Genomic DNA, 24,013 nt, shown 5'->3' with positions numbered 1-24,013 from the left:
GGTTCACTTTTATGCCATCACTTGTATATCCTCTTGGCTCAAGGATGTAGCCAGAGGAGCCTTGAGCACCCTGCATTTCCCTACTGCAGTTCACCCTCATCTTTGCTGCCCTTTCAAGAGGAACTGCTACCCAACACACTGGCACCTGCTTTCCAAACATGTCAGGAGTCCTTTCCCATGCCAGAGTTTGTACTTCACTAAACAAAATCACACCACATGGAAAACCAGCACCCTCCATCCCTGGACAATTCCTAAGCAGCTGAAAGCAGGAGACTGGGCTAAGCTCTTTCCCTGTGTAAGGTCCTGGATGCCAGGAAGTGAGACTTGCCACTGCTACATACTCATGAAAACCAGTGAGAATTTGGGGTTTTATTGTCAAGTGCCCAAAAAATTTAGTGTTTAAAGGTGATTTTTAACCCAAAATCTGCAAAATGAACATAACACTCAAAGAGTACCACAGCTCTTCTGCTTGGTTCATCATCAGAGTCCAAGTTTTACAACTGTCACCATAGTAACATTAAAAATATAAATTATTTTTATAGAATATTAGTGTCACCTGTAAAATTTCTACTTTGCCCTACAAAGGAGCACTGGGAAGATTCGCAATGATGTTTTATTTACTCTTTTGAAGAAAATGTTTTGTGAAGCGATCTAGTTCGTTCTCAAGGTGAATGGCTTTATTTCTGTAAAACAAACAAAAGCAAGGGATTTACTTCAGTGCCCAAACATCCCAAAGGCAGGATCGATATCAGTGTTTCATTTCTATTCGTCTACTCCCATCCCCAGCACTAAGAAAACATAAATAAATGCAGGTTTTTAGAAAGGGTGTGTGGGGGCAGATGTTCACCATCAGTGGTGGTGGATGCCCGAGGCCAGGAGGCAGCAGCCCAGAGCCAGGCAGCCTTTCAGCAGGTGCAAAGAACAGGAAACTACAGCCAAGGCTGCTTCCAAGTCCCTGAACCACCAACTGCTGGAAGTACCTCCTCTGCAAACACCCACCACTGCACCACCAGTCCTGCACTGGATGACTCAAAACAGCACAGCTGCTCTCCTGCTCCGCTCTGGGGAGGGGGCTTTGGGAAGGTGCCACCCTCAAGTTACTGACAGGAGACTAAAATTCTGGTGAAAAGCCTGTCTCCCACACTAAAGAGAGACAAGGGTAAAGATGATCTAAGAAATAAGCTTTTTGGAAATTAACTGATTCACTGAGGCAGCAGCATACATTTATTTAACTTACCCAGAGCTGTTCAGGGTATCTTTGCATCTCCTGCACCTGAGCTAACCTAGTTCAACTCCAGAGTAACAGCAAGCACTGATCACTCTGAAGTCAGCAGGACTAAGATGCTTGTGGTCAGTCACACCAAGACTTACCTCAGCTGCTTGGAGGTGCTCTGTATGTTCTCCAGCTGATCTATTTCTTTGGAAAGCCTAGCTATTTCTTTTTCCAGGTTTTTCTCAGTAATATCCACCTGCTGACAGAGCCGAGCAAAAGTAGTGGCCATTTCCCTAAAGCGAGAACAAGTTTATAATCATGATTTAAAGAAATCTATGCTAAAAAAAAGTAAGAAATAAAATCTCATGGCATTGCAGTGTGCAGAACACAGCAATCAAAACCTCCAGCTGTTAAGGGAGTACAGAATAGCAGAAAGCAGGAGAACTGGGTACTTTTTAAATTAGAAAAAGAAACCATCAACACACCAAATGCACCTCAGTCTATACCTGCATCGTGCCTGGTCATTTTCATAGAACATTAGCAGGTCCAGGTCTGAGATGGGGCTCTGGCTGTGACAGGAGGCGCAGAGCAGCCCCACACCACCAAGCTCAGCGCCCTGTGCCATACTCAGTGCCCTGCTCACAGGAACCTGAGCCCTGTGCAGGGTGAGGAGTGCACCAGACCTGCCCACCCCAACCTGTTCCAAGACTCCTCCTCTCACAAAGGGAAAACAAACCCAGCTACCAGCCTGGGCCCAGCACCCAAGCTCTCATGCAGGAGATGAAGCACCCTCTCCTCTCTACTGGAGCACTGGTTTGAGTGCAGCTCTCCCATGTCCTCACAGAGCTGCTGGACACAGGGATGGATCTATTTCCTCTACTGAAGCTTAACTTTTTACTATTCTCTCTCTCTTTTTGTTCTCTCTTTCCAAAACACTTTCCCACCTGTCTCTGCTAAGTAATGTCTAGCTGATTGTCTTCCTTAGCTGCTTCTTGAAACTATGTGTTTTGACTGAATTATTACTTCAGAAAATAAGGGCTGCTAATGTGGCCTCTAGCCCGCAGGGTGCAGAACACCTCTCCTGTGTAGCTCAGGGAACAGTTCAGAAAGGCTAGCCAAGTTCATCTCCTGCAGTGCAGAAGAGCCAGGATTAACTGCTCAGAACTTGTCCATAGCAGCCCCTGGGGCAGAAGCTCTGCTCATCCTTCTGGGACTCCAAGGACAGAGCAACTCAGCCTCCACTAGAACGATTTCTCATGTCTCTCCTGTAAGGTGCTGGACACAGAGTTACCATCTTCAGAGCACCACACACAGCCACACACAGATGCAGGTACTGGCCTTTTCAGGTGGGCATTTTAAACTCTCTTCAAACCCCCTCCCACTAAGTGCCAAGGGACACTAGAGGTGCCATCACGCAGGGCCAGTGACAATGGCCTGTGCCAGTGAGGGGCCAGCCTGTGTGACACTTACTGCTGCACCTGGTGGCTGCAGTTGGCGCTGGTGAGGCTGACGATCATCTGCAGCTTCTCGGTGGCGTAGTCCACAAACTGCTGCTTGAAGGCTCTCTCCTTGGCCCGAGTGGTCCAGGTCAGCCTCTCATACAGGTACAGCAGCCCGTACATGCTCAGGGACAATGAGATCAGTTTCCAGCCTACGGTTTTCCAAATCTGAAAAACAAAATCTTCATTAGCTTAAATAAGTTGCCCTACAAAATAAAAGCTAATTCCACCCATATTTTAAAAATCATCTCCATAGCCCTTTCACTAGACTTGTTTAAGAAAATAAATGTTTTCCATATTAGTACTGCAGAGCAATACAGATTCATTCACATGAGCTGGTCCCCAGTGGCACAGAGAATTTGCAGGTTACAGAAGCTTGCTGCTCTTTCATGAAGGAAGAAGCAAAGCTCCAACTAAATTCAAACTGAAGGAGGTACCATTTAATTCAGGCACTGAACACAGACTTAGGGCACAGAGAATACACCCAGCTATCCTCAGAGTGATTAGCCTGGTTTCTCACTACAAACTGACTGTGGGTATCCAGGGCACTGCATGTGCTCATCTGGCCCAGTGTCAAGTCCACGGCACGCTCTGTGTTACACCCTGGGCGGGACAGAGCAGCTCAGCCTCCACTACCCCTTCCAGCAGGAAATGTTGCCAGTGCTACTTGCCACTCCACCAACAACGATGATGCTCATGGAGGTCCGGGATGTCAGCGAGGCTAAACTCAACACCAAAGGAACCATGAACTCCTCCTGGGGCACGTTCTCGGGAGTTATGGCGGGAAGGCTGGCGGCAGATGGGGTGCTGGCTAGAGGACGAGGGATCTAGAAGATGGGAACATGGCAGCCTGAGTCAAAAGCATTAGGGGGACTACACAGATGGGTTTTATTTTCATATATTCAGGTTTTGATTTACTTGAAGGAAACCCTTCAGCAGTGAAATCTGAACAAGACTCCTGAGGAGCCATGGAGGCTTTGACAGTTCCCCCAACAGAGAATAAGGGTCTGTGTAGGGCTGGTTCTGACCTCAGGATCCAAATGCTACAAATGGAATAGGCTACTCAAAGGGTTCAATCCAAAGGAAAACCAACTTGTGTAACAGCTGCAGAATGTTTAAGTGGTTTTCAGTTCCATTCTAACCCTGAATATAATCAAATAAAAACAACCCACACCAAAAATATTTCACACAATGGATCTAGGGAAAGGTAGCAGGAAGCATAGCACTGGCACAGAATAAAAATCAACATATTCTCATCAAGGTAAAACAAACCAGCCCAAGCTCTGAAGGACTCACATGTAGGTTTGGATCTGCTAATCCCAGCAGTACTTTCTGAGCTTGTTTAGGACCCAAGAAACGGTTTACAAGAGAAGTCCATCCCAAAGAAAAGTGGAACATGATATCCTCTTGAAAATCTGCACACAGGCTGTGACAGTTTAGATCATAGCTAAGATCAAACTTCCTGCATGGAATTAGCAAGTGGAGCTGATCCTGAACACTAGAAGGCAACAATGGTTTCAGATTTTCTAGAAATAAGAACAAACAGTAAAGATGAGTTAACATTAGAAGAAGAGCATATTCACAAACAGTATCTTTGCACTGCTGATCAGCTTTGTCAATTCAGAGAACCTAAATGGATCTGTTCATTATTTATTTATTTGTAAAATCAGTGGCATTTCACCAAGATTACCCTAACAGAGTAGAGAATTTATTGCTCTGATACAAGAAAACAGCAATGAAAATCAACTCACCAAGGAAGCACTGCTGGAAAAAAAGATTCAAATTAACTGAAAGAACTCTACCAGTGGTCAAAAGATAGGGATGGAGTAAAAATAAAAAAAAAAAAAAAACAAAAAAAACCCAAAAAAACAAAAACAAAAAAAACCCAAAAAAAACCCCAAAAAAAACCAAACAAAAAAAAACCAAACCAAACCAAAACAAAACAAAAAAAAAAAAAACCAAAAAAAAACCCAAAAAAAAACCACACCCACAATTTATCCATCAGTTCCATGGTGCCACACAGAAAAGGCAACAATATTAGGTAAGAGGACAGAAAGGTTCACATAATTTCATGATCTTGCTCTGAATCTTCTATTACCAGGAACAGATCAATAAAGATGGATGTGCAATAAAGTTACTACTTATAAAGTAAAAAAAAAAAAGGGTGCACAAATCCTTTGTGAAATGAACTATTTTGCTTTCTGGGTCTGGAGGAACCTAGGGAGAGAATTATATTGCAGGAACATTTTCTAATAATTTGTGTATTTGGTGTGTCTCCTGTTGAAGCCAAATTTTAAATGCGTTTATAAAAGGATTAGATGAGTTTCCAAAGGACAGGCCCATTACTACCTGCTTAAGCCATTAATCCAGATGCAATGTACCAGCTCAGAAAGTCCATAAAATGGAGAGAGGGATTGCTATATTTATCTTGGTTCATTATTATTCAACTTCAGCATCTGTTACTGGTTAGTATCAGAAACAGAAGACTGAACTAAACACTCAGTCCTGATCTATCATGGCTTTTCCTTTATCTTTTATAGCATCAATATTAAGCATGATAAGAAGGAAAATTCTTTTAAAACTGAATTTTTTTAGATTGTCTTCCTTTAAATGTGAAGTGCTACCATTCCTTCTCCCTCCTCCTACCAATCATCTCCTGCTGGGACTGGTGCATTGACTGGTTGACTTCAGTGGTGCAGCGCTCAGCCAGGTTCTTTCCCAAACCGTCTTCTATATGTTTGTTCAGCTCCTGAGGTGTTACAAAGAACACAAGCTCATCAGTTTGTATTTAGCCATTCAGTTACATTATATGGAACAGGAATATGTTACACACTAAGCACTGTTATTTACAGTGGGAAGAAAAGCATGTTTCCATGGAAATACCATGCTTTCCAACTGCACACTGGGACTGAAAACCTAACTAAAGTGACACAGGAAAGATTTCCCTAGAACTGTAAACATTAAAAGGTACAGAAGTCTGTATTTTTCACTGTGACAGTGAAAAGCAAACCACTACCCACTGCCCTGCAAGCCCTTACTGTATCATCTGATGGGAGCCAATTCCACTGCTCTGCACAGGGACAAACCCATCCCATGAACTCCCATGGGGGCCTGCTCAGGATTCTCTGCTGAGGTGAACCAGCACAGACTGTCCTGAAAATGCAGCACTCCCAGGTGATCAGCCAGGCTGGAACAGCCTGAGGTGAGCTCAGCTGGTTGGAGCATGGTGCTATTAACACCAAAGTTGTGGGTTTGATCCCCACATGAGCCATTTGTGTGAGTTGGACTCAGTGTTCTTTGTGGGTCCCTTTCAACTCAGAACACTCTGTGACATTAGGGGAGAGATATGGCAGTCAGCATTATCAGCACAGTCTGAGCACAAGAGGCAAGCACAGGTGTATGTGCTTTAATTTAAAGCACTAAGTTTGAGGAGGAATTTATAAAAGTTAAAAAAGCCCAAACCAGTTTTTATAAAAAGTGTTGAGTATTTGCAAGCTCATTTTGGTTTTGGATCTATTTCATTTTAGGAGTAGTGAAAATTATTTATGCAAAGTCTTATTTACTGGAAGAGAAGACTTGAAATTAGGAACCACTCTACTACTGAAAAGATGTTGAAAAAAAATTAATTTCTTTCCAAAAACAAAGCAGGAAGTATTTTCAACCTTCTTCAGTTTTGGGTAGAGATATGCACATGTCAACAAGCAAAAATCCTGCAATGCTCAGACAAAGTCACATAAAATCTATGCAATTTATGAAAATACAGAAGCAGAAATTAAGGGATAGACAAAGAGCCTGGCTTCAAACCATTCAAAAAAACTTACTGTCTTATAGAGCTTCAATACTTGAGGAGAAGGGTGAAAATCAGAATAAAATTCATCAACTAAAACTGAAAGCCGGCAAATCTCATCAGTCATGGCAGAGGAGACCTGGAAGAACACAGGAAACACGTAAAATGTTTCTGCTACCTTTTCCAGACAGAGTGAGAACAGACTACTGCATGAACTGTCCCAAGAAATCATTAATCACCTGACAGTCAGGAAAGATTGCCATTTTAAGCTTTCGTTGTTTTTTTTAACTGAAAAAAAGAACATTCTGACATTTCAAACACATTTCCTGAGACGCGTGGGCTGCAAAAGGAGCTGCCTGAGAGAGAAGGCAACACCTGCATTTGAGAAGTTGTTCCCACTGCCTGTACTTACTTTGTTTTCAACTTCCTCGGTAACGCGTTTGATTTTTTCCTTGGTGTCTTCTGTCAAAATGTTCAGCTGATTTCTAACAAAGTCCAGCCTGTCCTTCTGATCTTCTCGCTCTTCCATGGAATGGACTCTAACCCAGCAGAAAGGAAATCACCATCACCACTATGTATTCCCCCAGGAAAGAAACAAGCCCTTACCCAGGCCTGGATCATCCAGCTGATGGTTTCTGAGCAGCCAGGGGGAATCTCAAATAACACTGGCTGCTCAAAGCAGAGGCACTGCTCCAAGAAGGGCTGTACATGGTAGTTCCATGTGCACGAGCATTCAAAGGCTGTGCTGAGCAAACACAACTCAAAACCAGCATTTCGAATCAGAATTGTTATCACTGTATTGTCACATAATTACAACTAAAAAAGGTGTGGAGAATCAGAGGCCTTTAATAACTCATCTACCCTGATTTTAAAAAAGGGTAAATCTGATCAAACTGCTGCTCACAAACAGCACTCAACCACTCCTTAACAGTGACGTGGGTCTGATGACGCTGCAAAGCAAAGGGGACGTGGCAGAAACCAACCTTGTCACAAACAAATCTCTTTAGAATTCCTTGACCTACCACTTAAGCAAAAATTCCTGAAAACCTGGAGCAATTTCCTCTTGAAGGGCCAGCAGAAACAACAAATAGCAATTCAGACTAAGAGGCATCACCACACACATTTTGGTTAAGTCAATTGACAGAAAGAAGCAGAATATCAGAATATTTTCAAACATTTCACAGCATGTTTTCGTGGGATTTGACAACGTGAGACAAGCCAGTATGTAAACAGGCAGTATGTAAAAACTGACATATTCAGGGGGATGAGTGTGTTTGACAGCACAGTGAAGTTTGCTGAAACACAAAGACACACTATTGACAGGCAAGAAGGAGATAGATGGGAAGGATTAATCGTGACAGCAAGTTCACTGTGTACAAGAGACACAAGGCGGCAACAAAAGTGAGGAAAAACTGTACACATATGCAAACCTCAAAGGATACATGAAGCTACCAGACAGAACAGATGAGCTGCTATCATTAGCACTGAAGGATTACATGAGTGAAAAGAGAATAAGGATATTTAAGGATCCAATCTGGAAAGGGCCAGAGGCCAAGCCTCTGTTAGCCTGGGCTCATCTCATTCCTTACAGTATTTTAATCACTTGCAAATTAAAGCATCTACATGCTTCCATTTTTCTTCTTCACTGTAACTGTTAATGAAAGTAGAGCAGGCCCAAATATCATCTCTGAAATGCTGGATATCACTAGAAAAACTTCACATTTTAAATATTTCTGAAAAAAACGTTTGGAAACACACAGACTGCAAATCAGTAACAAAGAACACCAAAGTAAACCCTGTACACCAAAGATCCCTGTACAGAAATGACAGACCAAGAACAGAACTGAGTGGGCAAGTGAACAATGGTAAGACTGACATATTCACATACCAGGGAAATTGTCTGTTTCTTACCAAGCAGAAAAAGTGAACTTTAAAGTCCATAATGGCCCAAGAAAATCACCAGCCCAGAAATGGTTTCTCAGATGAGCTGGACAAACCAAATCCAACCAGCCCTCCACCCCACCTACCTTTTCTCTGCTGCTGCAACGTTTATGTTGTCCATAATGTTTTTCACAGTATCTATTATCTGTTTAGCTCTGATAGTGTGCTGTTCAAACTTGGTTTTCACGGCTGACTGCGAGATACACTCCTGCGAGGGGCCCAAGCCACAACACATTACTGCAATTCCATGCCAACACCATCAGGAATTTCACTGTCAGAAAGCATATGCTGCCAACTTTACCATGAACTTAAACCAGTGGGAAGTAAAAAGGGAGAAAGTATAAAGAAATTAAAAGACAACAGAAACTGAAATCTCAAATGAATCTATAGCAGCAAATCTGCCTTCATGTCCATTCACAGTAATGTGCATAGGTTTTCATTCTTTTAAAATAAATAATGTAAAAAAAAAAAAAAAGAAAACTCAGATGAATATGTAAGATAAATCTATCTCTTCAGGAATTTTTCAAAACCATATATTTGGAATTACAAATGTCAAATATATATTCTACCAATATGGCCTGGCTTGAGTTTTATTTGTTGCACTACACAGTCTTACTTTCAAGAGACAATTCTGTCAATAGAATTTGACATTCTCACGTCAATACTGACCATCCAGGAACAAAATATACAATTAGGAATAAGAAACAAGGGTTTTCTTATGGGATGAACAAAATTTAAGTAGTCTTTAAAATATCAGTTTGCATATTATCAAAGTGTTAAATGAGTAAGCAGAAAATGCTCTAATGATACAACTTCTAATCAATCTTCAATACTGAACAGTAATTCAGAAATACAGAAGAGTGACTGAAGAACTCTTGTGTTTGAGGGGAAGAAAGCAAGCAGCTGACTTCCTTAAACCAGATCCATGGGATTTTTAAATTGTTCTCCATCTCTACATTCACCTTTCATGGCACAGGTTCGGACTGCTTTTAGAGGACTTGCCTATGACCTTAGCATATGCTGTAATCATAAATTTCAGCTATCAAAAAATAATAGATGAAAACAAAATAAACAAAATGGGTAAAACAGTCCCTGTTCCTCGACGAAGCAGATCTAGAAATCAGCAATGAAAGGCCAGAGTTTCTTAAATATCAGCACATTGTAAGAGCTAGACTAGGCACAGAGCAGAGTCTTCCCAACGTTAGTACGTGGTAGATAAAGGGATGACAATCACTCACAACACAATCAGAAAATCCAAGTTAGAGCACTAGGAAAAACACAAAGGTTAGTTAAACAACAGGGAAAGATAAGAGGGGGACAGCAGCAGTTTTGCTGTTAGTCTGTACATAAGTATTTACTGAAACCAAGGTGTTTCAACAGTCTAACCAAAACCAGTTACCTTCCAGCCCACTGCCAGAATCCCAGGACAGTTAGTGCCAGTGTGTTCTGTATTCCATCCCTGGGCAGAGCTGGGGAAGGGCTCTGCAGCAGCTGCCTTGTTCCAGCTCTGCCAGCCAGGAGTACTCTTCCACCCTGCCTCCCTCCTCCACTGCTTCCCACACCACTTCTGCTGCCAGTACTTTTGAGAAACTTGAGAAGCACCCCAACCTAAGGCATGGTGGGGTTGGTTTTATGTAGGATATCCTCCAGGCACTATTGCACACAGTGCAGGGTCCAGGCATTTCTTTGCTGTTTTAATAAGGCATTCTATGTACCTCAGTGTAAAATTGCAGGAAATAACACTGACCACTTTCTATTATTCCCCAATATAAAAATCCAGCACTGATCCAAGAATTTAATACTTTAAGACTGCCTCTCTCCTTTCCTTTGTTGCAATACAGCTGACATAGTAGCATCACATTTTAAAGCTACTACATGAATCTCTAAAATCTTATTTTCCCACTGCTTAAAAGTTTTTCTAGTGATGCCTGCACCAGATTTTTTTTTAGCAACTTCAACCACCCTGTGCTTTGCAGACAAACATGTTTCATCTAGTTTCAGAATGATTTTTGCCCTCACACAAAAGTCTACATAAATCTTACAAGGCTTTCTAAATTAGTCCAAGTTCTTCTCATATCACAACTAACTAGCACTGGTGGGTTGTTCCTAGATTTTTTTTTTTTAAGATTCTATCTATACTGAGCTCCTATCAGTCCTGGAATGAACAGGCTTTCCCATCAAGGAAATGATACTAAAATCAGGAATGTGGAAGTACTGGAGAAGTAACAGTTCCTCTTCTCAGCCCATATGGAGAAGAGGGAAAAGCTGTCCAATTTTAGTAACGACAAAAGCAGGGTGAGAGAATCCAGGAGGAGCAAACCCAGCAGGTAACAGCCAGGGAGAACAAGGCACATGTGGACAGGTCTGTGAGGTGATAGATTACTGAGAGATGTGAGTTGGACAGAAAAGTCAGAGATGTCTGGGAAGTCAGAGGAGGGCACAGGACAAGGAGCTAAAGGCAAGACAGACTGAGGCAGGGGAGGAGTCAGTGTTTGATGAGGACAGACAGAAGCATCTGTGCTCTCATCCCTTCCTTTTCACACACTGAAATGTAACCCCAGATGCTGGGACTTGCAGCTCCTCTGTCAGGAAACAGAGTAAATGCAAAGTGCTCTAGGCACAAGTGCTTCAGCTGTACTCAGGGCTGCACAGCATCTGAGTTTGGTCTGGCAGTGCACAAGGCACAGTATCAGTGAGGGTTTCACACAGCAAGTTCTCCCTGCAATCTGAGATTCCTCATTAATACAGAGCCTAGAGCTGGCAGGCAGAACTGATGACAACAGTATGCTGATGCCAGCTCCTTTATCCACTCAGGTAACAGAAATTTGAGTATTAGGTCTGAAAACCTCAGACCTGGTAAACCATTTCAGTCTCAGCCTTGCTTTAAAAAGCACATGAACTGCCACTGTAACTTAGAAAACTGCCACAAAACCTGAATGTGAAAGAGGCTGCAACAGCAAGCACTCAACATTTAAATTGCTTTGGTAATCTTAATTCAGCACAGTTGTCATTCTCTAAATGATGGGATCACACCCCTATTCAAAGCAATAAATAATGATTTTAGGACGAAACACAGCTGAACAGGGAAAAGCACTACAGAATCCACTCTCACTGTTGGAGTCAGGTGTGCAGCAAATGTAACCCATTGGGAAAAAGAAAAAAGGTTAATTTAAGGCCATGCGGTGCTGTTCCTTGTCCCAGCCTCTGCCACAGAAACTTATCATGGTTGTGATCTTGTGACAGATACTTCTCATTGTGGTGACCAGCTTGAGTCTGTGACATCTGATTTACAGATGTGCTGAGCACTGACAGCATCACATCATTTAATAAGTCATCATCCATCCTCATATTGAAATATTCTAAGTGTTGAGTGCTTGACTGTAATTATAAGAGATTTTGTCAAAAAAGCTTTGGGTACAGCAGATGGCAAAATACAATAAAGAACAATAACTGATTTAGAAGCTCAATTTCCACTTTTTTCTGCTGGCTCAAAGTTTCCTACTATGGTTCTGAGGACAAACATTGCAAAAAACATGCACGTTTGACTGCAGCTAGTGACACAAGAAATGTCACATCTCATGGAGCCAGGCCCTGCCAGTACCCTGAACCCATCATTTCAACACTTCAGTCACCTATCACAAGAGTGTGGATAAGGATTAAATTTAGTCTGACATTTTCTTGCTTATGCAAGACTGAATCAATCTATTAATTTAAAGCCTTTCTCATATACACACATCATTACATAATTCAGCTTTGCTAAGTTTAAATGGGTTTGTTGTAATGTAAGAACAAAGACTTTTCAGAGGCAGTTTGATTTTTTTAAAATACTCATATACAAAACCATTGAGGGATACCCAAGTGGCTTCCTTAAGATATCTGAGAATGGCTTTAGTTAATTAAAGTTATCAAATTTAGCAAGTCAAATGGATTCTATCACAAAGAAACCACTCAACTGTCTAGCCAGACCTACTTCTGTAGAAACTGTGAACCCCAGCTATGAATATGGCTAAACCAAGGTGGAACGGTGGATTCTGTACAGCACAAAGGATGCAAGGAGAGTGTTAATGATCAGAACAACAGAGCTAAGAGGTTCATAATGGTGATAGATTCAAAACTCTGGCTTTAGAAATGAAAGTAAATTTTTAGATTTACATTGATGAAACGAAATTTCTTACTGCAAACATTCACTAGCACATGGCTGTAAGTGATACATATGTTTCAAGACCATAATTTCTTCTTATATAGACTATATTGGTCTTGAGATCTCAAAACATGAGCTAAGAGTTTTGGTCCCTTCCCTCACTGACATAATTCTCCTTTCCAACAACGATCTTCTACTCAAGGTGAGAAGGTATGAACAGAACCCATAGAAAAGGCAAAGCTGCAGATGGTTTAAATATCATACACTCCTCCACTTGCTAATATGTGGAGGATATGCTCAGTATAATTAAGCTAAGCATAAGAAAAAGCTACCTTTACAACAACAAACAGGCAGTTTAAAAAGCCCATCATAAATACCTCAAATATCTGCTCAAAATGTTGAAATTCCTGGAATCTTGTTTGAAATCCTTCAGCAAGTGCTCCACCTGTGAAACAACACATTATAAGGGAGACAGCAGTACCTCACAGCAGGGACTGCATCTTAAATATATTTATCAGGTTTTATAGTGGTTTTCTGTATTTGAGGAAAAGCAGGAGTTGCTACACACCACCCTCTGGCATTCCTTGGGCCTTTTGTCTCCTGGCACTCAGAACTTCTTTTGCTGAAACAAAAAAGATGCGATTCCTTGCTTCTACAGGATCAATAACTTTGAGCTCATCGACCAGGAAAGTCAGACAGCGCTCCATGTGCTGCCTACGCACCTAAGGAAAAGGTAAAAAGCTCATGAAAAGAAGGCAAAAACTGAGCTGTCAGCACATCACAACATCAGTCAGAAACAGATGCTGAACCACCCTCTGAGAGCAGATGCCTGCCAACCCTACAGAAGCAGCAGCTTCTTTTTCTCTTTTAAACAGACCTGGATACAGCTTCTACAACTGTATTTATGTAAGTAGAGATCTCAGCCAGTTACTGGGGTAAACCCTTCATTCCCCATACATGGAGAAATAATTCTCACTGCAAGCTGGCTGCTGCTGGCAAGATCTGAAGATCCAAACTGTTCCCATCTAACGCTGCACTTTCCCAGCTACTCTATGGAGATACAAATGTATAAACTGTGCCCTCAGGCTGCACTATCACTGCAGAAACAAAAGGTAATATAAATAAGATTAAAAACAAGCTTAACTGTGGAGGAAAAAGGTTCTAAAGAAGTCTCCCATTTTATTACTTGCCTGCATATATTGTCATTTGAATTACAAGTTGCTTTTTGGTTGGAATGAGGAATAGGTTATTTCCATTTTCTGACCATGTAACTTAGCCTTTTATTAAAAAGCTGCTGTTTCCATATTAATACATATTAATTAACTGTCAACCCATGTAAGAGCCATCAGTTCACTCACATCTTCCATGTATTCTGGCTCTGATGCAGAGGCATCCCATCTATTATTGAGGATGAAGATGTTTGGCTTGGAAAGTCGTTCGTTCACTTTATGGAAAAAATGTTTCTCCTAAGAATTAAAGCACAAACAGAAAATTTCCCAGACATCCAAACCAGAGTCATGCTTTCTTCTGTAATAGATTCTGAAGTTTATCCAGTTTTTTGAAAGTTTATTATAAAGAATTCATCAGTATTAAAACCCACAGATATTCAGCACATAACAGGCTTAGGGTAGGTCAAAAGTCATCAAATGTCTTAAAACTGATGCCAGTGCTAGTCAAAGACACTGCAACTTTCTCTAAAACTTGCTAAAAATACAAACTAAGAAATCTTCCAAAAAATAGTTCAAAAAACACTGATGCCTGACTTAAAGAATGAAGTCTCCCTTACCTGAACTACCAAGATGCTCCTGCTAACCCTGTCAAATCTGGGTCTATACCCAGATAATACATCATCTAACTATTCTTCAGCTAGGCAACATCAGCTTGAGCTACAGAAAAATAATATTTCCTACATGAGGACGTATGGCTGAGACACAGAAAAAAAAAGTCATTGATGAATGTCTTAATTTAACAAAATTAAGTGTATTTAGGTCTCTTGCCTGCACCTACCACCCATTACTGCTGTTAACAGAGTCATAATGGGTAAGTCGTGATGCAGTGAGTCCCCACTCAGCAAAGCTGAAACAGAAGAGATCTCTGGCCTGCCATAAACTTTTCCAGACTGCAGCAAGACACCACAACATATCCTGGACACAGCACTGGAGAGCCATTATTCTCCCTCAGCTGGGAATAAGCATGTGCAATCCAGATCACTGCTGCAGAAATCAGAACTTTGTCTGAGGAGAATTTATGAGGGAACAGTAGAAGAATCACATTTTCACCAAAAAAAATCTCTGGTAGTGTGTCAGAATAATGCCAAGTATTCTCAAACCTGTTATGGTAAGAGGCAAAAACAATGCTTAAGGAGGATGAGAACTTTTTAGTTATCAAAAGCTTTATCTGCAGGATAATTATGTTATCAATACAGCAGTAAGATGTTCACTAAAATAATTTTTATTTTTCCTTTAATTAAAAGACCCCAGCAACTGTGTTACATATAATGTTACATATGTTACACATAATGTAAACAACTCCCAGGTCTTGTCCATACTAAAAGCCTAAAAGCGTCACTCATGTGCGTAACAGAGGAGATATGGCCACAGAGGTGTCAAATCCTCTTTGTCTGGAATGTTTTCAGAATTTCCTTTTTCTTCTAAATTACATCTCTTGCATTTGACTCTTTGTGGACTCAGCTCAGAAGATGGAATGCAATGTTTTTAAACTTGCATTCTTCTCAGACTTCTACCAAACTATTCTAATTTGCTAGAATGCGAAGAAATACTGTCTTTGCACACTCAGTTCTCTATTGTATCAAAAATTGTCTCAACAGTTAGAAAGTTCAGACCTTTCAGGTCAGAACCATACTCAGAACAACGAGAGCATATTATTTGTCTGCAGTAGGCTTAATAAAAATCACCAGGAATTTCCTCAGTAGCATTACTCTGCATTCTGGCAGTCACACTTACAACAACTTGGAAACCTTTTACTGTCAGCATCCACAATACTTAGCTTAGTCAAAACTGGAGATCATTACAAAATTACACCAAATTTCTGGTCTCGTATTTTGATTATTGCAACAGCTGCTCTGGCCACCTTAAATGTTCCCCTCCTCTTACAAGTCCTACAACACTTAGGCTGCAAGGTTCAGAGAACTCTTCTCTCTCCTGAAACAAGGCTTTACAGAACAAAGACATAAAAATATCTTCAGCTCTCCACACTGCACAGAACCCTTATTGCTAACACCTTCTTCAGAAGAAACAGAGCCCACTGAGGGGAACCTGCAGCACTCATCCTCAACACAAGGTGTGTCAAGGGAATTCACCCTCTCCTGAGAGAGGAACTCAACTCCTTTCACCTAGTTTGTGTATTTTACCGCATTTATGGAGAATTTTTGGATATGAAACACTCCTTAATTTCTTTGATAATACAAGTCTCTTCTTTTGTTGGTAACAAATACCAACAAACTGCAAGGCAAGACAAGCACTCCATCACCCATTTATCAAAAATGCAACTGAACTGGAAAGGACAATCATGATGCCCAAGGCAGAGAAAGCCAAGCCAGTAAGAAATTTAAATTTTGTTCTCCGTTTCCTAGTGAGTGATATACATTATTTCTTTCCTCCCAGCCCCAAATCTTATTCACAAGACTTAAGTGCAGTGATTCACTTTCTGTAAAAGTCTCAGCTATTCTGGTTGTGGAACTACTGAATATTTAAATGAGGAAAGAGCATAAAATCATGGCACATCATACCGTGTTCATGAGAGTTGATTCAGAATTGGCAACCAAGACAAACACGTCAGCATCTAAGCAGAACTTGTCAATCCAGCTGTCCAGTTCTGTAGTGACATCTGTGCCAGGGCTGTCAAGAACAAAAAACACAAACTCTTATTTACACAGCAAAGAAGTAGTTGATTTTTATAAATTGATAAAAATAGAGTGGAAATGCCTAAGGGCCTTGCAAGAAATTACAGAGGTTTGTATCTTCAGGCTGATGCCTACCTCAAACTTAAGGTAAACATTGCACAAGCCAATTACCATCTAGAATTTATCAGTCACTTGATCATTAGACTACCTACTCATTCCAAAATGCAATTTCTGATTAGTAAGCATGCACATATAATTAACTGCCAAGTGAAGTGACAGGCAGTCCATCAGAAACCCAGACAGCCTCACACAATGGTTCCCCTCCTCAGATCCTAATTTTAATCAGAAGAGACTGTAGTTCATAAAATAATTTTTTCATTAATAAAGTCCAATAAAGCAATATGCTATGCAAGCTGTGCATAGATTTAAGAAGAAACCAAAATGAAGTTAAAACTATCATGCTATTCATTTAAAAAAAAAGTGGAATATTAGCATTAAGTCATGTTTGCAACACCTAACTTATTGTGGTTCAAATGTTCTCAATTTAACAGTAAAAGGATGATTTGCTCTTTTCAAGTACCTGCTCTCTCAGAATATATGCTCTTTTCTTTTCCCTTTAGCAACAGAGGCTGTACAGATCCAAGATCATGCACCCAAGAAAATAATAACAAACTCCCAGTGATTTCAAAGTACAAGATAGAGATGGAAAAAAAAACACTGCAATTTATTAGAATACACTCTGAGTGTTATTTTCTTGAAGAAATCATACTTAAAAATTCACTGACACCTGTGTGAATTACTCTCAAATTCAGTATTTATTGATTTACACATCAGGTACAGATCACCTGAAGGTTTGAAAAGCTACTGTGAGGTTATAATGCAGTGGCCAGAAATAAGGCATTTAGCATGGACAAAACAACCACTTCCAGAATTCTTTAAACACATCAACAGATAGGAAATGCCAGCCTAACACAGGGCACACACAGCTGACATAGTCACAACTACATTTTGAGGTCACCCATTCCTTTGGCATGTAGGCACTGCAACTCGTATCAGAAGCTTTTAAAAATGAAGTCCACATTGTTTATACTTCACATGATCAGTCTGAATGATTTCAAGAAAGGAAATGGGCAAAAGGTTGTTGCTGCAACAACCCTATTCACACTTCCATAGTGTTTAAAGGTAAAGTATCCTCAGCCAAAAGCTATTCCCTTTTTCAGCTCAGTCACAAGACACTCGTCTGTTCCAACTGCTACGAGGGCAAAATCAGGAGGGTGATGACAAGCAGTACATACAAAAGAACAAACTCTGTCCTTTCAAACATAAAAGCTTTTCAAGAATTTTCAATCTAAACCAATCTCTTTTCTAAGCACTGTAATGGCTAATATCCTTAAGAAAACATTTACTAAAACAGAAGCGATACCTGTCCACTATAACCAAATCATCTCTCAGCAGGGCACACTTTGACTTGGGCCAGAAGACATGGACAAGACAGCCAGCCTTCAAATCTTTATCCATGTGAAGTGCGTGAGCCAGCTGATTGACTGTCTAGAGAGAGCATTAAAGAGAAGACAAACATGAATATGCACCTCAAACAAGTCTGTGAACCAGTCTAATTCAGTTCTCAAGCAAACTTGGACAGGATCTATCTTGAAGAGGGTAACAGAGTTCATACTTTGTTCTGGTGAATAGCTGTGTTTTTTTCTTTAAGCTCTTCAACTTACCAGCATCTAAAGAACAAGTTGTGCCTTGAAACTCAGACAAGAGTTTCTTTTGAGCCACAAAGGCTCCCTACAGGCCTGGACTGTGTGCTACTGAGCATCACCATGAATTTGCCTCAGAGGTTTAAGATATCAGTGTACGCAGTTCACCAAGATGAGTACTTGTAAGCCCAAATGAAGGGCACATTCCAAATCTTTAATCAGTAACAGGACTTACTGAGTCCTATAAAAATAAATCACTCAACACATGCTATTCTACAACGAGACACACATTAGTTGTTTCTCTAGAACAGCCATGAAAAACTGTGGAGCAGAGCACTTTCATGAGTTTGCTCTTCCCTCCTAAATAAGAACTTGAAGATGCAGAATGAGTGAGCCTTATACTTTTGTTGGACTTTAAACTGTTGTTAAAAAAGACACCCTTTGAGAGTCAGCTCCTGTGAAAACTGGCATGAAATCATCCAAGAAATGTACCTTGACACTCTTCTTTTCATCTGATCCTTCTGTCATGAGATAAGCCTTATCTCCGTCAGTCCCTTCCACACTGAGGAAGCAGTTTGTTGTATGGCCAATCCCACTGGGAAGCACCTTGTCCCACAGCATTGCATTAATGACTGAACTTTTCCCACTGCTTGTTCTAGAGGGATAGAAAACAAAAGTACTTTGAGCAGAGCACAGCAGCATTAAACACACCTTTGTGCTGAACTGAATGCACCCCCATTGGAGTGCACCAGCCCCACAGAGCCCAGGCTGGTTTGGGTACAGAGCTCCAGCCAGGTGAGCAGGGAGCGCCCATTCACAGGAACTGGTCACCAACTCCACCTTCTGCAACAACTTGAAGTCCTCAGCAGTGTCCAACTCTGCACTAACCCTCTACCCCTCACCCATAAATATCTGAGGTTTAACTATTACACAACAGCATGAAGTTACATAGACTGTAACTTGTTTTTGAGCTATTTCCAGAAAAAGTAGCTCACTGTACAACAATTCACAAATTTATTCAAAATGCCAGAGGGAGAGTTGACTTCTCTTTGTCCTGCTCAGAACTTTTTCCCTTTGCAAAAGGGAAACTTTTACCACACATCACAGCTTGTATTCAACTTTTAAGTTTTTGAAATATCAAGGCTGAGATATAATGAATTTCTTTATTCCAGAACTTTTTATAGTTTTTCTTTAAATAACTAAACTACTTTTAGCAAAATGAAGGCAAGACCACTGTTGTACAAGTTTTTTCCAATACTATTACAGAATTTCTAGAACCATGAAGATTTACACTCCAAAAATATGCTTAAATGTAAGCACAGAAAAATCAATCTCCCTGAAGCAAAGCGGACTAGCAGACCACATTGTTACTGCTATCTTAAAATCATCACACAGATCTATCAGACTGATGTTACAACCAACCAGGTAACCATCTCTGTTTCTCTTCAGCTGCTTATAGATAGAAACATGAACAGCTCCAAGTTTAATTCTTCAGCACTTCTGATCAAATACAAAAAAAAATCCGAAGCAGGAACAGTCCAGAACAAAAAAAAAAAATATTAAACAAACAAAACCACCACCTTAAAACAACCCAAAAGACACTGTGGAGAAAGGGACAACCTCCAACTTTCCCAAGTCAAAAAAAAAAAAAAAAAAAAAAGAAATTAAGTACTGGTAATTTTGTTCATTACCTGCCAAAAAATGCCACTTTCATGTGTCTCCGTGACAGCACCTCTCCAATGACTGCCAACTTGTTTTTATATGCTTGTATTTTTGCTAGTTCATCTTCTGTCGCTATATGATCAAGCTCTGGGTTCTTACATGTGGCTACACACAGAAAGGAAAAACATAAAAGCAATTACATACAGAGAATGTGTTCTGTGAGACAAAGTGTAAGTAATCAGTACTCAACATGCCAACTACAAATTTTAATTACAGTGATTAAACAAAACAAGAAAAATCCCACTACAGACACTTGATAGCAGCCCTTATCATTTGACAGCTCTGCCACAAGCACTGGTGAAATCATGACATAAATCACTTCAGATCAATTGCCAGCCCAACCACTGAACCATTAACCCTGTGAACACAGCCTGATGGGCTCACTTGCCCAGTTCCTTGGGACACTTGCTTCCTTCAGAAAGGAAAGCCAGGACCTGCCATGGATACACCAGCTAAGCTGGGCTGTACTGCCCCCACAGAGCTCAGTGGGATGATGAGCAACCAACTCTGGGTGGCCACACGCATTCCACGCTACTAAAACCTCTGAGGGTGTGACCAGTGGTTCCCTGCACTGCATCACTGATGCATCTTTCTGCTGAGAAATGGGAGAACCTGTTTGTCCCTCCTTCTATGCAAAAGAATCCGCCACAGAACTGTCACGCCAGAGTGGTTAAACTTTCACCCTCATGGAAAGGAGACCAGACTGCCAATGCAATCAGCTTTTCAGGTATGTAGCAATGCCAGGCATTCATTCCAGCGCAAGCTGAAAAAAAACCCTGTGTCAAATGAAAAATGTGACTATTTCTGAAGGTGCACATTTATACAAACAGCACAGTACCAGATAACATAAGGTACACGATGCTGCTGTAAAACATACTCAGAACAAAGGACAAGGCCCTCATGTTTAAGGGGAAAGCTCACCTTCCACAAATGCTGCTCCCTCAGTGACATACTCCAGCAGCTGATCGAAGATGGCAGTGATGGTCTTTTTGGCCAGCACAAAATGCTTCAGCGGAGAGACAGAGGCTTCTGCCATGCTGCAGCTGCAAGGAAAGGTGCAGCAGGTGACCAAACACTCGGTACATCTAGCTAATTAAAATTCATACACTGCTCACACAGCCCTTAAAAAACAAAACAAAACAAACCAAAAACGCCTGAAGCCCCAAATCAAAGCTTTAAACTCCAAAGAGCAGTAAGCTCAGTTTGCGCTGTTTACTCTGCTCTCCTCACCACAAGCGCCAAGAGCAGCTGGTGAAACTCGGGGACAAGTTCGAACCGATCCGGTGCTATCTGTCCCGGAAACACGAGGCTTTTCCCTCGTTAATCACGGCTCCCGCCTCCCCACCGCCCGCGGGTCAGCGCCGTCCCGCCGGCCACCGAGGACGGGTCCCGCTCCCTCCCGGAGCCCCGGCTCCGCGCGGTCAGGCCGAGGCGGCCCCAGTCCCTCACGGTGACACATTCAGCCGTGCTCCCTCACAGAGCCTCGGCTCAGCCCCGGTTCCTCACGGAGCTCTGGCTCGGCCCCGGTCCCGCACGGAGCCCCGGCTCAGCTCCGGTCCCCCACGAAACCCCCGCTCGCCCCGGTGTCTCACGGAGCCGCGGCATAGCCCCGGTCCCTCAGTGAGCCCCCGCTCCCCCTAGTCTCTCACGGAGCTCCCGGTCCCGGCCCCTGTCCCTCACGGAGCCCAGCTGGCCCCGGCCGTGCCCGTCACCGCCGCCGCCGGGACGGGGGGGGGCGTCACTTCCCTTTCCTCCTCCTATGACCCCGCTCCGCGCCGGCACCGCCATGTTCAGTGCGGGCTGAGGGCGGCCGCCGCCATCTTGAGCGCGGGCAGGTCGCGAAATGGAGCCGGGCAGAGGCGGGGGGCAGAGCCCGGGCAGCACCGGATCATCCCCGGGATCATCCCCGGGATCAGCCCCGGGATCATCGCCCGGGGCTCACCCGCAGCACCGCGGCTCGGACAGAGTCTGCGCGGTGACAACGCCGCGGGCTCTCAGGAGTTAAAGAGCACCGGTGCCTCATGCATTTGGTACGGGAGCATTAGGAAACGAGAACCAAAATGAAAATCGGCGACAACAGCATTCTAGAGGACACGTTATTTGAGGATTACTAATCCGCTGTATTTTAAGATCTTGTAATACTTTGTGCGATGTAAACTTTGTTTTGAAGTCAACAGTCTTTCACATAAAATAAATTTTGCTCAATAAGAAACATGATCCAGGAATCTGACACACAGAAATTTGTTAAGGTTGGAAAATACCCCTAAAATCGAGTCACACATCAAAACGAAGGGTTCAAAAGTCCAAAAAACAAAGAATCAAATACAGGTGTCTCACAAATTCAAAACACTACCAAAACCCATCTCATGATTTTGCATAGCTTCTGCTTGGAATGCTGTTCCTGAAACAGCTGAACCTTGCAGGTACCAGTGAACAACCAGAATTTGATACTTACTGCCTTGGAGAAAAATAATAAATACTGGCACAGTCCTGGTCCCTCGAGTTTATTTCTGCCTCTCCAGACTGAGAGGAGCTGCTCAGGCTCCAGGGTGATGGATCTGTGGCGGTACCAGAGCAGCTGCGCTCAGGTCAGAGCACTCACCTTCCACTTCACCCAAATAACCCAAATGTCATCCCTGTCCCTGTCCTTGGCATGCTCAGCCATGCCTTCCAGCCCTCCAGATTCCAGGCAGACTCATTACCTATTTTTCTTACTACTTAGTAACTTTCTTGCTTTAACATGCAGATCACATGGAAGCCAGCAGTGTACTTGTGTTCCTTTTTAAAATGAGACATGCCACTCCTGTACACTTCCATTTACTACTCCCTGATAGATATTAAAAAGAAAATGCTAACATTAGTCCCTCATTTATAAAATCCAGCCTACAATGACCTTGGATACATTTCCTGTTTAGACACTGCATTTTAGTTTGGAATGATTTGGCTTCACAGCATTCCTGTGGGGGATTGTTTTGATTCCCATTTTAGAGATCAGAAATAACCCAACTCAAAGACAGCCATGAAGTTATTAATGTCAACAAGCAGGTTTGCTGTGTCACAGGGCTCTGTGCTGGCACAGGACACCACCTTTCCTGCTGAGAACACAATGCTGGTCTACACAAACATACACACTTCTTAAGCCCCCTTATTTATTTTGGAGGATTTTTAAATGCCTTTTTTCCACTCCCTGTCACTGTCTCCCAAGCAGCTTTCTCTCCAGAGCTCAGCTGTGCTATTCCACCTCTGTGCCATCAGCAGGAGCAGAGTTTTCAGACAACCAGCATTCCCCCTTTCAGATATATGAGTAAAATTAACTTTCCGTGTAGAAAATAACTCATCTTAGTGTTTTGTTAACTATATTATTGCTACCATTTTAAGCCAGCCAGGGAAGAATGTGTTCAAAATAGGAAATAGGCAATTCTACCACAGATACTGTCATTCTCTATACAAGGGAGTAATGAAATACAGCAAAACAACCTCAGGTTGCCCTTTCAATGACAAAACACAAGATCTAGTAGTAAATCAGCATTTCAAAGTGACAGAAATGGTCTTGCCTCTCACAATAAAATAAACACTAAGTGGTTCATGGACTTTCCAGAAATACGTCTCTGGAAATCAGAACCTCCATTAATCAATAACATTCAGTCAAGTTTTATCCTTAGATTTAAAAATCAAATCCAAAGACCTTTGCATGCCTTGAAGCTGATAACACCAAATCTCACTGATCAAGAAATGTTTGATACATTAATTATCTCTATACAAAGCTTGCATTAGACAATCTTACATTACAAATTTACAATCAATGAAGAAAGAAATGTAAACTCCACCAGTAGTTATCATGGGTATTTCCACCGTGGTATCTAGCATGATCTAAGTGACCCCACTCCTGTTTTTTCATCTGTCCAAGTATCCACTCCTATATAGAGCCACAGAATGAACTGTAAAAACTCACTTCTAATGATTACAATGGCAGGATAGTGCTTTGTATAATATAAACAAATGTGGGAAATAATTTGAGAGTGATTAGTAAAAATTTTGTTATGTACTGGTCTTTTAAGCCCGTTTATAAAAGTTTAAAATTTACAGAGTTAAAATAACATTCCTCAAGTTACTAGTGGTGGAAAGATAAATATACAGAAGTACTA

The 24,013-nt window shown here is 41.7% G+C and overlaps 1 protein-coding gene across 2 annotated transcripts; it reads right to left on the bottom strand.

The window, feature by feature from the left end:
- Positions 1–354: 354 nt before the first annotated feature.
- Positions 355–21,618, bottom strand: MFN1 (mitofusin 1). Of its 2 annotated transcripts, none has more exons than XM_053951947.1 (18): positions 21,518–21,618; positions 20,790–20,911; positions 19,838–19,973; positions 18,639–18,801; positions 17,867–17,991; positions 16,330–16,438; positions 13,940–14,047; positions 13,150–13,303; positions 12,959–13,026; positions 8,527–8,648; positions 6,912–7,038; positions 6,534–6,638; positions 5,359–5,461; positions 4,009–4,238; positions 3,384–3,539; positions 2,684–2,880; positions 1,372–1,506; positions 355–683 (listed from the first exon to the last, which is right to left on the bottom strand). In XM_053951947.1, exons 2-18 carry the CDS (start codon positions 20,902–20,904, stop codon positions 614–616), a joined length of 2,223 nt encoding a protein of 740 aa, XP_053807922.1. In that variant the 5' UTR covers positions 20,905–20,911; positions 21,518–21,618; the 3' UTR covers positions 355–613. The 2 variants fall into 2 exon arrangements, with proteins under 2 accessions (XP_053807922.1, XP_053807923.1); XM_053951948.1 differs by lacking the exon at positions 21,518–21,618 and adding an exon at positions 21,461–21,478.
- Positions 21,619–24,013: the final 2,395 nt, after the last annotated feature.

Source organism: Vidua chalybeata, chromosome 10 (assembly GCF_026979565.1).
Source record: "Vidua chalybeata isolate OUT-0048 chromosome 10, bVidCha1 merged haplotype, whole genome shotgun sequence".
NCBI classification, from domain to species: Eukaryota; Metazoa; Chordata; class Aves; order Passeriformes; family Viduidae; genus Vidua; species Vidua chalybeata.
The sequence above is the reverse complement of the archived record's forward strand: the minus strand, read 5'-3'. Positions and strand labels throughout refer to the sequence as shown.

Excerpts from the sequence above, each read along its gene's own strand:
- MFN1 (XM_053951947.1), bottom strand. The coding sequence starts at position 20,904 with ATGGCAGAAGCCTCTGTCTCTCCGCTGAAGCATTTTGTGCTGGCCAAA. Across the intron at positions 17,992-18,638 it reads ATGAAAAGAAGAGTGTCAAG|ACAGTCAATCAGCTGGCTCA; the intron begins GTACATTTCTTG and ends TGCTCTCTCTAG. Across the intron at positions 8,649-12,958 it reads ATTTTGAGCAGATATTTGAG|GAGTGTATCTCGCAGTCAGC; the intron begins GTATTTATGATG and ends GGCCCCTCGCAG.